We start from the raw sequence: 16601 nt of genomic DNA, 5'->3' as shown, positions 1-16601 counted from the left end.
CACCTGCCCCACGTGCGCCCGCGCGCACCAAGGCGGCGCCCGCCGCGCGCCGCCGGGCCCGTTTTTAAAGCGCCGCGCCGCCGACGGGCACCGCGGCCGGCCAATCGGGCGCCGCTCTCCCGCGGCGACCCGCAGCCAATGAGGGCGCCGGCGGCGCGGAGGAAGCCCCGCCCCGCGGGCCGCGCGGGAGGGGGCGTGGCGTGGCGGAGGGGGCGCCATGCGCCATGTCATGGAGGCTCAGTGTGCGAGCGGCCATTGACGGGGCCGGAGCTGCGCGCGGGCCAGGCGGGTGGCGGCGGCGGCCGGCCGAGTTCCCGTCCCGCCTCGCGGCTCCCTCGCGGCCGCAGCAGCGAGCCCGGGCGCGTCCCGCGCGGCGCCCGGCCACCCTCCCTCTCCAGTGAGGAGCCGCGGGAGGGGGGGGCGATGGAGATGAAGAAGCGCATCAACCTGGAGTTGCGGAACCGCGCGCCCGAGAAGGTGAGGGGGCGGCGGGCCGGGGCGGGGGGGGAGCCGCCTTCGCCCCTCGCCGCGCTCCGCTCCGCTCCGCCCGGCCCGGCCGCGCCGCCGAATCTGGGTCAGCCGTGGCGCAGGAGCCCCGCGGGCGCGGGCGGCGCTTCCGGGCGCCGGCCCCGGGGCGGTTTGCGGCGGCGGCAACTTGTTCCCCCCCCCCCCCCCCCCCCCCGCCGCCGCCTCGGCCCTCGCCGCCGCCAACTTCGCGTCTGGGGGGCGCCCGCCGCCGCCCCCCCGAAGTTTGGGGAGGGCTCCCGGGGGGGGGGGGGGGGGCTGCGTGCGGCGGTCCCGCAACTTTTCCTCGTTTTTTTTTTTTTTTTTTTTTTAATTTATGTATTTGTTTTCCTCTCGGCGTAATTCGCCTCGCTCGCAACTTCGCGCGTGTCAACGGGGCATCGCAGCACCGGATCCATCTTAAACGGCTTCGGCTTCCTGGGGGGGGGGGGGGGGTCTGCCTGCCCCCCCCCCCCCCCCCGAGGATTTGGGGCCGTTTGGGGCGATGGCACCGGCCGCCCGCGTGGCTCCGGGCGGGGACCCCCCCTCACCCCCCCCGCAGTAAAACCGCACTTTATCCTCCCCCGTCGGTGTTTTTCCACCCCCCCCAAAGGTGCGGAGGGCGGCGAGGCGCTGCGTTCCCCCGGGGGGGCGGACGCCGGACCCCCCCCCCCCCCGCAGCCGGGGCAGGACCCGGCGGTGCTGCGGTCCTTCCCCCCCCCGCCTCCCCCCGCCGCCGAGCCGCCCCGGGAGCGGTGCCCTGACAGATGTTCTCGCGTCGAGGTCAGGGCGAGAGCGGTGCTGGCCGCGCTGCCCCGCTCGCCCCGGAGTAAAGTCCAGGCGGGCTGGTAGCGCGGGGCGACCTGCCTCGGGGGGGGGGGAAAAGAAAAGAAAAAGTGCATAAACTCCGTATTCCGCCAAGCAGCGCGGTTCCGTCATCGGCGGCAGGTCAGCTCAGGAGGCCTGGTTACGCTCTCAGCTTGGCAGATGCATGTTGCAGCCTAAGGCGCCAAGGCCCCCTCTCCCTTAGTAACTTTCTTTAAAAATAAAAATCGGTTTCTTTGGTTTTTAAGCAAAATAACAAATATTGAGGCTTTATTTGAAGCTGACAAACGGGGCTATGAGTTTAAATACTCAGTTTCCCTGTGCTGTGCGAGAAGGCAGGCTTGAATTTTTACTTGAAAGCATGCTGGGGAAAGGTAGTCGCGTTAACGGCCTTCCTGATGGGCGGTGCGCTCCGTAATACATCAGATAACGCGGAGTTTGTTGGATGCTCCTTGTTGCCTCCTCTCAAAGTGTGAGGCCTTCGTTGCTAACCAGCTGTTGTAGTAGCAGTGGCATAAGGAAGTTGTTTAATTATGTTTAATTAACCTGCACAACCCACTGCTAAAATAGTCTGAAGTCAGAAAGTTTAGGATTCAGAAAGAAGTGTAATGGCTTTACACGTTAGAATATGTTCAGTTATTAGAATTTAGAAGCAGTGCGTACCCCAACTAATCGCGGTTTTGGTATACAAGCGATCCACTAACTAATGGAAAGGAAGTTATTTTTCCCCCTGTAAAACAAGCAGATGAATCTCAAGCTGCCCAAATTACGTGTTCTTGCTCTTTCGCTCAGCGTACTCAGGCCTTTACTGGAAACGGGGTGTTTTATTTGATGGGCCGTCGATCCGATCTGACCCCACAATTTCTGTGTATGTGTTTATGTTGAGGGTTGCACTGTTTTGCCACGTTGTGGTGGCATTATATATATGAGGCCATAAAAGTACAGCTATCAGTATGCTAAAGTTTCTTTTTAGATAGCTGTACTTGCCGCCTTGCAAACATGCTCCTATGAAGGGAAACTGTTGCATACCTTTTTAAAACAGGCGGGTTCTGTGACTTCAGACCGCAAATAACTTCAATTTTCATTTAAATTCAATACAAACCAGGTGTTCAACAGCCTCCGAGCTGTGGTTAGATGAAGTGCACGGTTTAGTGATGCTCATTAAACTGACAAGTGACTTAATATCCTATTCGAAGGTGACAGAGTTGGTGCTCGATAACTGCCGATCCAGCAATGGCGAAATAGAAGGTCTGAATGATTCATTTAAAGAGCTAGAGTTTCTTAGCATGGCCAACGTCGAGCTGACATCGTTGGCCAAGCTTCCCACGTTGAGTAAGCTCCGAAAGGTACGTATCTCTGGTCTGCAAAACAGCGCGATTTGTGAGGTTAAAAATCATGGGCAGCGCAACTTGTTGCGCCTTTTGGTATTTGCAGTTTAGTCCCCATATCATGGGAAGCGTTTTAGGAGACTGCAGGCCTGTGAAATGATGCCAATCTGTGGCCTTTTTGGAGATGTAAAATTGTTTTGGGCATCTCTAGTTAATTATGTCCAAATTACTCTTGGTCAACAGCTCTTCGAACAGTAAATGCTTGTCTGTTAAAAATGTGAAGGTTGGCCTTATCTTTCTGAATGCTAACGCTTGATACAGGCTTTTTGGTTGCTTGGCCGCTGGAGCACGTCTGCCTGTCACTGACAAAATAAAGGATTGCAGTGAATTCCAGTCGTATGTATTCTGCTAGCTTAAAGTTTGGGTATCCAAATCCATGAAACTTTAAGGAATACTTCATAATTGTCATAGGAAACTTAAAGGAACTTTTTGACTGTGAAAGTGCTGATTAACACAGCTGATGTTTGTTAACTTTGGGACTGTTCAAAAGTGCTCAGCTTTGTGATTAAACTGTGGAGTTAAAGGGAGGATAATGAGAAATGAAGGGGTCTGAATCTGATAGCAAGAAACCAACCATTTAACTACATAAATTTTTCTGTGTGATAGTTGGAATTGAGCGACAACATAATTTCGGGAGGCCTGGAGGTCCTTGCAGAAAGATGTCCAAATCTCACATATCTAAATCTAAGTGGCAACAAAATCAAAGATCTTGGCACTGTGGAAGCTCTTGTAAGTATGAAGTGAGGGGGCTAATTGGAAATTTAAATCTAATAAATATTATCTTTCATAAAGAAAAATGAATAGATTAATTTTTGCAAGAGAATGGGATAGGCATTGCTGTCAGTGCTGTGTATAAGATATTTTTACAAGTACAGTAGAAGAAGAAGAAGCGGAGTTTAAACTAACGTTATGTAAGAAATCGGCAGCTACGAAGATATGTGTTTTAGCTGCTTGTATCCTTTTTCAGCACAACTAAAAGGCACCAAAAATGAAGTTTCTTTTCTTACGTATGTTTTATGGGTGTTTTTTCTTGCCAGTTCAGGAAAAATTGATAACGTGGTGTGTTAGGTTTGCTGGTATTCAGTTAGCCCTGACTCGATTAACTTAATCTCATGGTTATTAGAGACACTACTTGTAAATGTGCCATTGTGAAATTATTCCTGCGTTAGGAATGGGATCTACTGAATAAGACATTTTTGAACTTCTGTTTTGTCTTTGATAGGAAACTGGCCAAGTTTTGTATCGCTGATCCTCTGTGTTCATTTGTTAAAGTATAAATTGTCTAATAAGCAACTGCCATAGGCTTTCATTACACTGTGGAGTGATTAGGATGTGTGTATGGGACAGTCATTTAGGAGCGCACCTGGAAAGCCCTGGTAGTAGGTTATTTAATTGTGGAAGGAAGCTACCAGCATCTGTCGTTACCAAGCCTGGTCTTTGCACCCATCTTGCCAGCTAAATGATCTTTTTTTTTTTTAGGGCTTTGATATAGTCTGCATATTTTCAGGTCTGCTCATGGAGATTCTCTATCTTCTTCCATGGTGCTTTGACCCAGCAGTTAGGAGAGCAAGTAAAGTAGTTACAATGCTCTATAGAAGAAACACTTTTATTTAGATCTTAGATGTCTGCTAGGGCGTGCACGTGGTGTTTTCTGTTGTATGCAGAACCTAAAAGGTAAGAAAAATGGTCAGTTGTCTAGTTTTTATTGTTTGAAAAGCAAATTCCATAGTATTGTTATGCTGCGAAATGTCTCTTGCTTGCTCCTCACAAGATGCCTGTAGCTAAACTCGTCAAACTGTGTACTGCAAGGCAGCTGGAGTTAAGTTTTTGCCCATGGTTACCTGAACAAAAGTAGGCCGCAGCGTGTGCGTGATGGTCTAGCGCTCCATGGACGCGCGGGGCATACTGTGAGCACGCTGTGGAGCTGATCCGCAAAAGCACCGTGGTGACTTGCATTAGGAGTTGTGACCACTGCAAACAACTGAACTGAAGTTTGTATTTAATGGGGAGGAAAATACTGCATAGAAGAGAAGGGATGGGGCCATAGTGAACTCTGTGCTTGAGCGTATGGTTAACTGTATTTGGGCTATGACAGCACTGTAACTCGAGGTGCCACAAAGCTGTGTCAACAAGAAGGGGAGAAAAAATTTTTCATTTATTTTCAGCAAAATCTTAAAAACTTGAAGAGCCTTGACCTGTTCAACTGTGAGATTACAAACCTCGAGGATTACAGAGACAGCATTTTTGAGCTGCTTCAGCAAATCACGTACCTAGATGGATTTGATCAGGAAGATAATGAGGCACCGGACTCAGAAGATGATGATGATGAGGGTAACTTCCTGAAATAAACTGTAGCTAGAAATAGTATGCTGTAATAAACATGTGGAGTACAGCGGCTCCTTGAATGCACTAGCATGATACTGTGCTCTTATTTTTGAAGCGCAGACTTCTAGAACTCATTCAGTATTGAAATATTGTGATACAGTAGGAAAACTCTAGCTGAAGGTTTCGAGTGTTCTTGCAGAAGCCTTTTAAGTTGAAGGAAATGTGAGTGAAGGTATTCTTACAAAGACATAAATATTCCGCAAGTAGTTACTGCCAGTAGTAGAGCACTCTGACACTAGCGAATGATATGAAGCGAGGGGAAACCCCCCCGTTACTCTGTAGGAAAATGATAACTTTATTTTTTCGGCCTCTGGAAAAAGTACAAGATGGATGGTAATGATTTCAGTCCTGTAGCTCAAGTATAATAGGTTTTTATACAAAACAAAGATATGGTTCCTTTTGATCTGATCAGTTTTAATCAATATTACAATGAGTTCTTTTTTTCCCTGTTAATGAATTCAGAACCAAACCCTTAGGTATAGGTGTGTCACTGTGTGGCTACAAATTCTACCTTGATGTGATGCAAAGGAGTGCGCGCACATCTTCTTTAAACGTTTTTGGCTTAGCAGATGGCTGGCAGTCAAAGCTACTATGGAAAACATCTAAAATGTTTGAGTGTTGTTAACAAATACGATAAGGCTGCCGTTACGATGCAGTGTCTTATGCCCATCTTTGTTCTAAATATCCACATAACTAACTAGATTTGGGTTGTGTCTGTTTATGGCAGAGGTTCCTAAATACTTTCTGTGCGCCTCATATCATTAGCTAGGAGCTGCCACTGCTGTATGCTGGGTTATGTCTCTCAGGGGACTACTGAGCGGTACGCACACACGTCCAAGGCTGGAACTCTGGCTTGATGCAAGCAGAGCAGTCTATACCTGGAAAAAATAAACCCAGTACTTGAAAATTGATTAATAGGGCACTGACTTGAAAAGTAATTTGAATGTTAAATCACCTTGTCACTTCTTGTAATTCACTTCACTGAAACTGTGGAAGTGACTATATGCTCCAGCCATAGAAATGAAACGGGAAACTGTCTCCTCAGAACTATAGGTGTTTTATAGTTACTGATAAGTGATTAAAAACTAGATGAATGTAGTATGTTGAGCTGGTTTTGCCTTTAAATGTTTTAGGGTTTGATTCTACAGCGAAGCTTCTCCTTCCCCTCCACTGACTACTTTCAGATCCCTTGCAGGAGTTTGCACAGGTAGTTGCTTCAGGCATTGAGAATTTTGCCTGAAGCTTGTGCCGGTAGCCGCTCTTCAGGAAAAAAAATTATAAAGATTAACTTTATTAAAATCACGCTTGTTTCCCATGTATTGCCTACATTAAAAAACTCTTCTAGAAAAAATGTCTCAATTAGCTTAAGTTAGCATTTGCAAGCTTGCATAAAGAGAAGTTTATGAAACTTTTAGCATATACATAATAGGAACATCTATTCTTAAATTCAGAAGGTGATGAAGATGATGATGATGAAGATGAGGATGAAGCTGGTCCGCCAGGAGAGTATGAAGAGGAAGATGATGAAGATGATGGAGGTTCAGATTTGGGGGAAGGTGAAGAGGAGGAGGAAGTTGGTCTTTCATATCTGATGAAAGAGGAGATCCAGGTAAAGTTAGTCAATTCTTCTGAATCCAAGAAATGAAGAGAAACTGCCCACAGACTTGTGTGTTAACTTAAACTTATAAACACTGAGTACTATAAATCTCGTGTATATGCAGGACACATACACAGGATATGTATGCAAAGGATATGTTAGAGAGGCCTTTGCTGTTCTTGAAGTACAAAGCATTGACTTGGACATGAGTGGTGGCTGTGAACTATGAAGATGCTTTTTGCCAACTTCCAAGATATGCTTCGTTTTTATCCCACCTCTTAATGTTGCAGGACAGTTAGTCTCTTTATTTTCTGTAAGCAAACAAAACAGTATTCCCCCAACGTTTCGAAACTGTGCACTGCTATGAATTAAACTGTCAGAATAGAAATATATATTAGGTAGACTAATATCTTTTGGAAAAGTGAAGAAAACACCTTGGTCTGGGGAAAGAAGAGAAAGCAATAGCAGCAAGTTATCAGTACTTCAAGTAAGAGGAAACAAAGGGAAAGCTGATATTTTTTGTTGTTATAAATGCTGTTTTTTTTCATGTATTCACTTGAAATTTTTTCAGTGTTGCTGTTGAAAACCTGTAAAAATAGCATTGCTACAAGATCTTCTGAGTAATATTGTGCTAAAAAGCAAATGGAGAAGTATTAGGAGGCCAGAATAGGAAAATACACACATTTTACAACATTGTGAATGGATTCTCATAGAAATAGGCTGGTTATGCCTAAATTACGATTGCACAGAGGTAAAATCTGGGAGTCCTGATCTTGGTCCTCTCCTTTCGATGACTAGAATTGTTTCCAATAAGAGAATGCGTGGCATGGATTTTGTGTGTAAATCTCTATGGAAGCAGCTCTCACATTTCAGACCTTCTGAATCTCATTTCTGAAAATCAAGAAATGTGGACATCGCTTCCATTACTGTGACTCTTGATAAGAGTTTACTTCATATCAGCCAAATTCCACATGAATGTGCAGAAAACCTTCAACTGAACTCTTTTGTTCTTCATTTAGTTCTTTTAACTAGTGCTCATATGACTTGCTGTCTTCCGTAGGCTTACGAACAGCCATTCCTGCCTTAATAGTCTGAGCAGGTAATGGCTGGAACACAATTAGTAGAGCTAAGACTAAATCAGTTTTGAAGCTATGACCTCAAAGGTAGTTCCTTTGGAAAACGAGCAATATGTGACTAGGAAGGATAACAGAAACTAATTGTTTTTGGTCTGTAGTAGTATGCTCTGCATGTTAGAAGACTAGGAATTACAGCACACAGCTGTGAAAATTTTTAAAGGCGTTTAAAACCATGGCCCTTCTGATGATGGTGCAACAAAAGCAGATAGTGAGTTTGTATTTTGTATTTACTTAGATAAGGAACAGATGGTGGTCAAGGTGAAGGGTACACACTTGAGAGAGTTCTAGTCTGCTAGCTTTTTCCTGCATTTTGGAAAGTGAAATCATGCACCATTCTAATTCATGGATTAATCCAGAGTGTTTTTAATTCCCATGTTCTAAGGGCGGATGTCAGATCGAATCTTTAATGCTTTCATGTTTTCATTTCCTACATTATACTCTGTATTAAATTTGAAATAGCAGATACATATGAAAATAAAACTTCAGTTTTTCTCGCACACTTGATGTTGTGTCAATAGAGCAGAGCTCTTGCAACACTGCTTAATATTTTTGGGCTTCCGTTTGTCAATTGTTTTATATTGTTCCAACTATCAATTTAAAATCATTTGACTAAAAAAACTAATTTTGAAGGTATTAACTGTTCAGTTTTCTCCTCTTCCATGTCCTTTAATGACACTGGTTTAAAAGGAAAACTAAAGCTCTTTGTCATCTGTATTTGCGGTCGCGGCCTCTTCACTTAACTTTGCAATCACTTAATCCTGAGTAGGCTTTAAGGTATTGATAAGTGGGGGAAAAAAACATGAAGAAACCAGGATACTGGGCCAGATAATACACTGGCAGGGCAAATTAAATGTACTGTAGACAATTTGCCTTCCTATCCTTGTACAAATGTCTAGTAACAAAAAAGTAAACATGGAATACAACCTCTGGAGAGAGTAAGTAGGTTTTTTGAATTTCTGTTCAGGATCAGCATTTAACTGAAACTTATGTATGCTGCGATTTTAAAAATATTCCACATTTTTTGTAAAGGATGAAGATGACGATGACGACTATGTTGAAGAAGGAGGTGACGAGGAAGAAGAAGGTAAGTTCTCTGCTAAGTATTAAAGCTGTGGCTAAAACAGTTGATTCTTTATATTTCTGTAATTTGGCGAGTTTGGGATATGTACTTTATTGGCATAAATCATTGTCTAGCTGGGGTTTTTTTTGAAGGTACGTGAAGTATTTTAGGATGGGTTTAAGCAAGAATTCAAGTTAAGCAGGCAATAAAGTAACTGTGCAGTATTTGGTATTTTTTGTCTACCTGCTTGTAAAATAAAAATACAAAAGAAATTACAGTTCTCCAAGTCTTTTGTTGAAGCATTTTTCTAAGATGAAAGAAATTGGATCATCTACACAGGCAGAAATCTTAATTTTCCAACATGGAGAGGAGAAGCACTCTTGCATATACTTTGCAATTATCATTTACATACATTTAAAACATCTTATTAAATACACCAGAGGCTTCACAGACAAAGGCCTAAAAGCAGCAGTAGATGCATCTTCTCACTTTTTCAAGCTGAAAGTAGCTTCTGCAGTATGAGAGGCAACTCCTAGGAGGCAAACGCAACACAGTATCCTGTGTAATGGCTTATCTACCGAGTAAGCCTAATCATTTTTTTTTTCTATCTAGTTTTTTTATCAATGGTTGCAACTTCTTAATTTTTTAAGCTACTGTTTCTATGAAAGGCACATAAATAATAGTCAAAAGCTTGCAAATAGGTGCCAGAGACTGGAGGGGGATGAAGATGATGGTTTATCTTGTTTTAGGAAGGTATGATGTATTAAATAGGTAAACCTGATGTGGAAACAGTGGTGTTCTTGGAGGGTGATACTGTTTCTTTGGTATTTTTCAGAACATAAAGTTCTGTTTGCAAGCAGAAGTAGGTTGAGTATTTTTTTTTCCTCCATACAGTAACTTCTTACTTTATCTTTTCATGTTTAAAAAGGAGCTGTAATAAATGGGTCAGACATAGTACTCATTCTTTTTTGCACCTTGTTTGAGCTTTCCAAGCCTTCGGGGTAGGGAGCAGCCTTATGTTTGAAGTCCCTAGTCCATTCTGGAGTACTGGAACAAAAGTTACTCCGTTAGTAGAAGGCTTATTGTTGCTTTCTGTGTAGCTATCAGTGAACTATGATTAGGGCATGGATGGATGGGAGACTTATTTATATACATCTCTGTGTTACAAATGGCAAGATTAAGACACTAGATAGGATCAAGTGCCCTGCAATTACCAGCCAGTGGTCCCTAAAGTCTCTTTTAAAGAAAGACTACCCAGGGTCATCTTAAAATTAATTAGATTTTCCCATATATTTTTTTCTTCTTCTTTTTTTTTTTTTTGCTAGAAGGCTGTTCCAGAACTTAACTTGTCTGATGGTTAGAAACTCTGTCCTGTTCTTCAGAGGCCATCCACAGCTGCAGAGCTTTGAGTTCTTGTGCAGTCGTTATGCCTGCTTCCATGTCTGTATAAACTGTAGGCAAATTCTAGAATTTCTAGGATTTTTCACTAGACTAGTAACTATCTGATCTGTTTGCTTGGCTTAATGGAATAGGTTTTGGAGATGCGTATCTTGCACTTGAAAACCTGCAGTTTTGAACTAGTGATGCTGATTGTTCTCTTTCAAATGTAGCATACAAATCTATTAAGACAACAAAGGCAGTCACGATGGCTAATTAGCCAGGAAATGACTGCTGGAAAATAAATCTATTAGATTTGACCAAATTGCAATTCATGATTTTGCCACAAGAGCGCATAGTCCACTGACTGAATTAAGGATATTTCTAGGAATAAGCTAAATTTTTTTTTATGCAAGGTGTTTAGAGCAGCTTTTCAATCAGGCAGAGAATGGAGTATATTTAATTCGGTTGCTGCAGAAACTTATATTCTGAGTTCTGGGGGAATTCTAAAAACTAAAGGAAATACAAAAATGTCACTTCCATTTAAATTCTACAATATATGTTAAATTATGGCACACATAGCATTAAATTCAGAAACGCTTACTTATGAATGCACTTCATGTTGGTAATTCCTGTATGGAATGTCACATAATTCCTGCATGGAATGTCACATGCTTAGCTTGTATTTAGTTTAATATGGTCTGCATGAATTATTCAGAGTAATGTAAACTGATCTTTTTTTGAGAGCCATAAGTAACCCAGAGATGTTAGGGCTGAATGTAGTAACTACAAATAAGCAGTAATCTATTTGCTAGCTTTTTTTAAACTGTCTTAACATTTGATGTCTGAACAGAATATAATGAGATGTATGCATACCTCTTTTCCTTAGCAGAGGGTATTCGAGGGGAGAAGAGGAAACGAGACCCTGAAGATGAAGGCGAGGAAGAGGATGATTAATTTGTTAGAGACACAAGTAGGACCAGACTCTTAAGTTACAGAATACGCAATAGTGATTATGCAGATCTGTATGTCTCCATGTACCATAGATGTCCCTACAGAAGATATGTTAACTTTTTATAGGAAAAGTGTGGTTTTACTATTCTTGCCCTTTTTATCATTCCAAATAAGATATAATAGCCTGTTAGCAAACCTATATGTAGAAAACAATTTTCAGCCCTATAATCACTGAAGCCATTGTCAAGTTTTCCCCCTAGAATTTTATTTGGAGCTCTTTAATTTTATATAAGCTTGCTGTGTTGGTCATCATTAGCCCGGAGTTAAAACATTCATTTTACATGGGTTTAGTATGGTGGATTTCTTTCAAGATTTTAAGGTTTTTATACTTAAAAAGCTGAAGTCAGAACTGCTATATGACAAACTCAAGGCTGCCTCAAATGAGAAGTTGACTATAGTCTGAGTTTACCAGGGATTCTATTTGAAATCAACAACTAGGTGACATCTTTATTTCAGCTTTTTAGAAGGTGATTCCTGTAAATTTTTTGTCTTCTATCCCATTTTGTGTGTTACATTGCAAAGCTTAAGCAGGTTTCTGAACTTTTTTTTTCTTCTGCTTGTTCAGAAGTTCAGTGTTTGCTGGAGCATTCACTAGGTATCTTCAAGAATGTATCCTGGCAAACCGAAAGGATTGTAATCCTTAAACTTTTCTCCAAAATAGAGTCATTGCAGGTATTAACAAAAGTAAATAATCCATAGTTTTAAACAGTTTTGTTAAAAGTCTTTGTTACGCTTTCACTCACCTAGCTCCTACATTGTCATTTCAGTAATTCTGCAACCATTGTGGTGTTTGGCTATATGATATATGCATTTCTAATGCAAAAGTTAACGGGTAACTCCTTCAAGCACACTTTTCCAAACAGAAAACCCCACTTTTGTAGAATCATTGAAGGGGGAAAGATAAGCATGAGTTCGGTCTTTCTTTGCAGCTCTCCTTTTAAACTTTTTAAATCTGGTTGTAGGTAAAACATTCAAGTTCATGTATAATACTGGTTAATAGTTTAGGGTTTTTTTTTTTTTATATTGAATGGCTGCAGAAACTTGTTTCGTTACATACAGCCAGTGGTAAGTACAGGAGACATGCAGACAAGCTTTTTTCTAGCAGCCTGGTTGTGACCAACAGGTCTTAATAATTCTGCCCCAGTGGATTCATGTTTTCCATTTGAGCCACTGCAAAACAAGTTCCGACATACAGCATTCCTCTTTCCGTCATGATTTGGATTTAAAACAGTAGTCTTGATATAAAAACTAATTTACATTGTTTCACGTAGGTACTGAACCAAATATCACACACAGCTTTATTCAAGAGACTTATTTTTATATCTGTCTTGGCTGACAATAGTTGTCATTAAACTGGGGGGAAACACCAAGGGTGGGGAAGAGGGAGATTTCCTGGACCTAGGTAAAAGAGCCAGTCACCCACAGATCGGTTACCTGTGAATGTTAAGGCATTTCACACACTAGCAGACTTTAAATGCAACTTCCAACTCGTAAATCAAGTTTAGATACTGCAGGGTTGAAGTTCTGCAAAGCCCAATTTCTTGTGTGTGTGTTTTTTTTCCCCCAAATAGAGCCTTAAATCATAGTTTCTCATGTAGCTGTAAAGCATAGCCAGCCATTAAAGGCATTTGAATGAAACATGTCAGGCAGATGGCAATATATTTAGAAATCAACTGACTAAATGGGTTTTACATTTTTTTAATGAGTATCTGTAAAGACACTAGAAAAGTAGTGGTGAAACTACATTTGCAACCACAATCTAAGTTCCTGTGTTGTGTATGAATACTGAATGAATAGAAAACTTAGGTAAGTGCACACCCTATTTTGTCATGGAGGCTCTGTGTTCGAGGCAGTTGCTTTGTGTTCAGCTTTGAGATAGTAAGGTGTTTTTTCCCATGTTTTTGCTTATTTTCTAGACTCGGCGACTGAGTGAAACCTATTATTTATAATTGTGTACTTCAGAGTACCTCATTATCAGGGTTTTCCTTAACTATCTTGTACTGATGCATACAAAGTTAGTTTTAAATGGAGAAAAACACTGTTTTGGTAGATGAAAGTTATTTCAGTAGCAGACTTATTTCAGTAAACAAGTCCAGCTTTAACATTTTTAACATTGAATAAGTTGATTTGACAGAAAATAAACTTAGAGGGGGTTAGCAGATCTTCCCTAAGATACGCAGACTTAACGCTTCCTGAAAACAGCTTGCAGCGCAGTGCATCAGCCACTACATCTAAAAATCTGAGCCTCACACAAACTTATTTCCTAAGTAACTTTGTCTTTTTCTCAGTGTTACCATCTAAATATAGTTTCATATTTGTCAGCTTGGCATGCAGTTAAACAGCATAGCATTTTTTAAAAAGTAATACAGAGCCTCCAGATAACTTTTGAAACTTTTTTGCTTGGTGGGTGGTCTTTTCATGCAAATATGTAAGGGTGGGTTTTATATTTTGTAGAGGTTTTGTCCTATTTTAATGCTCTTTGTATGGCAGTATGTATATAGTGTGTTTCAGTTCCTTATCAAACTCTTTCCTTAAACTTTGGAGTAACTGATTTTGTGCAACTGTGTTTTGAATAAAGCCATGACAGTGTTAAATTAAAGAAAACAACCCTGCAGCACTCTTCTGATAACTTTTAGTTGTAACAAAACATGTTTCCTCCCTGTGTGTGCTGTAAATTTTAAATTAAAAAGTTTTCAAACTGAATTATTTCAAATAAATTGAGACTATTGTATTGGATTACTTCTTTTAGTATGTACAGCTGTTAAGCAGAGAATGCTGTATTTCTTAAGGACTGGAGTAAGAGGTAATTGCTCCTGCTATCTCTTCATTAATTGAAAGCCTTCTGCAGAATTGTGCATCTTTCTGTGCTTGGAACTTGTGCTTGGACGCTATAGTTCTTGGTAACTTTATCCCAGTCAAGGAAGGGCACCTATGGAAAGCCTAAAATGGTGTCTGGATAGTTCACCCAGAATGTTTCCAGATGAGTTTAACGCAGAAGGGAGTGCTGGAGTTGACAGGGCTTTTGCATGCTGTATAAATCGGTACCATTCGAGCGCAGTTTAGCTATGCAAGTCTGGCTAAGTCTTACGAAACAGAAATGAAAATCAGGAGACTGTTTATATGTTGTTCTTCATAAATGTTGTCTGGATGTGCCTGACAGCCCAAGCTGCAAGTCTAATGCTGTTCTTTCAAAATAGCTGCTGTGGTCTGTGTAAATTACTCCCTGTTCAAGAACAATGTTTAAAAGCTGCTTCTCCTATACAGCTTAGACATAGTATTGTTTTTATTTTGGGATTGGTCCAGTATTCTTGGCAAAAATTCCCTGGACGCACTTGAGAAAGCTAGTAACTAAACAGGCTTTTCTACTAGATGAGTGATTAGGCAAGAAATTAGTGGGTTGTTTGTTTTTTTCTTTTTGTTAGGCGTGGAGAAGGAATTGCCCTTCCATCTCAAGTCATTTTGGCTGCTTGCTCCCTGGGTACCTATTTGCCCACTGGAGGGAGAGCAAAAAAAGGGAGAACCTGAGCTTTAGGATTGTTTGTAACAGTGGAAGTTGAGTGCAGCTTTTGGGGATGCTGGTGATTTTATGTTAACTATAGCCAGGCTGCTCCCTTCTGATACATGCATGGCAATGGAAATGAGAGGAAATTTAGTGCTGTGTAGGCATGACTTCAAAATCGGGAGAAACTTGAGGCAATGACGGGGCGTGGGCTGACAGGCTCCTGAGCTCGTTCTGTTCAGAGGCTCGCAGCTTGTCATGACCTGTAATAAACCAGCTTTCTCTCTGCCATAGGCTGGTAGTCTCTCTCTGGTTTAAAATACATCTCAGTTGCTGTGAAATCATCTGTCCGGCTCTGAGAGGCGAGATTTTCCACACGGCTGGAAAACGTGCTCTCTCTCCGCCTCGGCAGCTGCCAGGAAGAGAGAAGGGGGAAGCCTGCTGCTTTCTCCAAAGGCTAAAAATGGACCAGGCTTCTCCCGACTCCCGCAGAATCCCAGGGGCGCTCTCCCGTCGTCCATTTTGTCGCAGTGAGGGGAAGCTCTGCTGGAGGATGACCGCGCAGCTTTCTCCCTTCTGCTCCTTCCTTTTTTTTTCTTTTGTTGCCCCTTCTTTCGCTTTCCCTCCCCCTTATACCGCCCCTCTCGGCCCTTATCTCCCCCTTCCAGTTGCTGCACCGCTTCCCCTCCCCTTCCTTCCTCAAGGGCAGGGACGCCTAATGAGGCGAGCGGAGTGCCGGGGGGGGGGGAGCCTCCCCCGGAGCGCAGCACGGGGGCGCCCTGCCTTCTCCCCCGCCCGAGGGCGCGCGGGGCCCCTGAGAGCGGGAAACCGTTAGCCACGGGGTTCCCCGGCTCCGGGCAGCAGGGGCCGAGCCGAGACCCCGCCGCTGATTGGCTGAGATTTGCCGCAGTTCCTCCCCCCCCACCCCTCCGGGCCCGCCTCCCCTCCCAGCCTCGTGCGCGGCGGGGGCAGCTTTGAAGTGGCGCGAGCTCCAACCCCCCCCCCCCCCCCCCCCCGCCGCCAACGGTCGTTCCCCAACGGCTCCTGGCCCCCCCCCCCACACGCCGATTTGCCCCTTCAAGGCGCTCACTCATTTAGCGCTGGAGGGGAGCTGCGCCGAGAGGGGTGAGGGAGAGGAGGCTCCGGCCAAGTGCCTCATTTCCATCTTAAAACAGGCTTTACCTCACTTTCTTCCCCCCTACCCCCCCCCCCCCAAAGAGAGCCTTTTCCTGTCAGTTTGTGTGAGCTCTGTGGTGGTGTTTACTGAGAAGCAGAAGGTAGCTCCTAGCCCAAACAAAAAACAATTGCTAAGCCCTAATCTCTAAAGTTTATTTCAACGTCCTGCATGGGCAAGGATAAGTTTAGCTGGGCTTTGGTACAAATGCTCTACGTGAAAATGTGGAGAAATTCTTCCCCAGTTAAATATGGCAGCTAGAGAATTCTTTTAAAGCATGTGTTTTCAGGCAAATACCACTCCAGCTGTAGTTGACAGATACCCATTCCCCAAATTTGACCTGCTTTGCTGAGAAACGGCAGATGCAGGGTAACCTGACAATTTCCCCTCCCTTCTCACCTCCTTCCCCCGGTAGCTATTACCTAATTTCAGCCAAATCCGATGCAGTCACAGTCCCCAAATGAATCTGGGATACCTTTTCGCAAGCAGGTGTCTGGGTCACGGGGAGATGGTCTCGATGCTCCCGCGGAGCGAGAGGATAATAAATTTGCTCTTTGTTGGGCAGCAGGGCATGCATTTGAATGAGGGATACTGGAAATGAGCTGTAGTGAGTTCTGCTTCTGAGGAAACTGCTGCGTCCTT

At 43.2% G+C, this 16601-nt stretch overlaps 1 protein-coding gene across 2 annotated transcripts; it reads left to right on the top strand.

Moving 5' to 3' along the window:
• The first annotated feature begins 277 nt into the window (after positions 1–277).
• On the top strand, positions 278–14022 carry ANP32E (acidic nuclear phosphoprotein 32 family member E). 2 transcript variants are annotated; one of them, XM_064499005.1, is made up of 7 exons: positions 278–477; positions 2526–2675; positions 3324–3446; positions 4883–5048; positions 6554–6711; positions 8865–8919; positions 11165–14022. In XM_064499005.1, exons 1-7 carry the CDS (start codon positions 424–426, stop codon positions 11227–11229), a joined length of 771 nt encoding a protein of 256 aa, XP_064355075.1. In that variant the 5' UTR covers positions 278–423; the 3' UTR covers positions 11230–14022. The 2 variants fall into 2 exon arrangements, with proteins under 2 accessions (XP_064355075.1, XP_064355074.1); XM_064499004.1 differs by having other exon boundaries at positions 279–477; positions 11162–14022.
• The last annotated feature ends 2579 nt before the right edge of the window (positions 14023–16601 follow it).

This window comes from Dromaius novaehollandiae, chromosome 29, assembly GCF_036370855.1.
Source record: "Dromaius novaehollandiae isolate bDroNov1 chromosome 29, bDroNov1.hap1, whole genome shotgun sequence".
Lineage (NCBI taxonomy): Eukaryota > Metazoa > Chordata > Aves > Casuariiformes > Dromaiidae > Dromaius > Dromaius novaehollandiae.
This window is presented reverse-complemented; position numbering and strand designations above follow the sequence as displayed.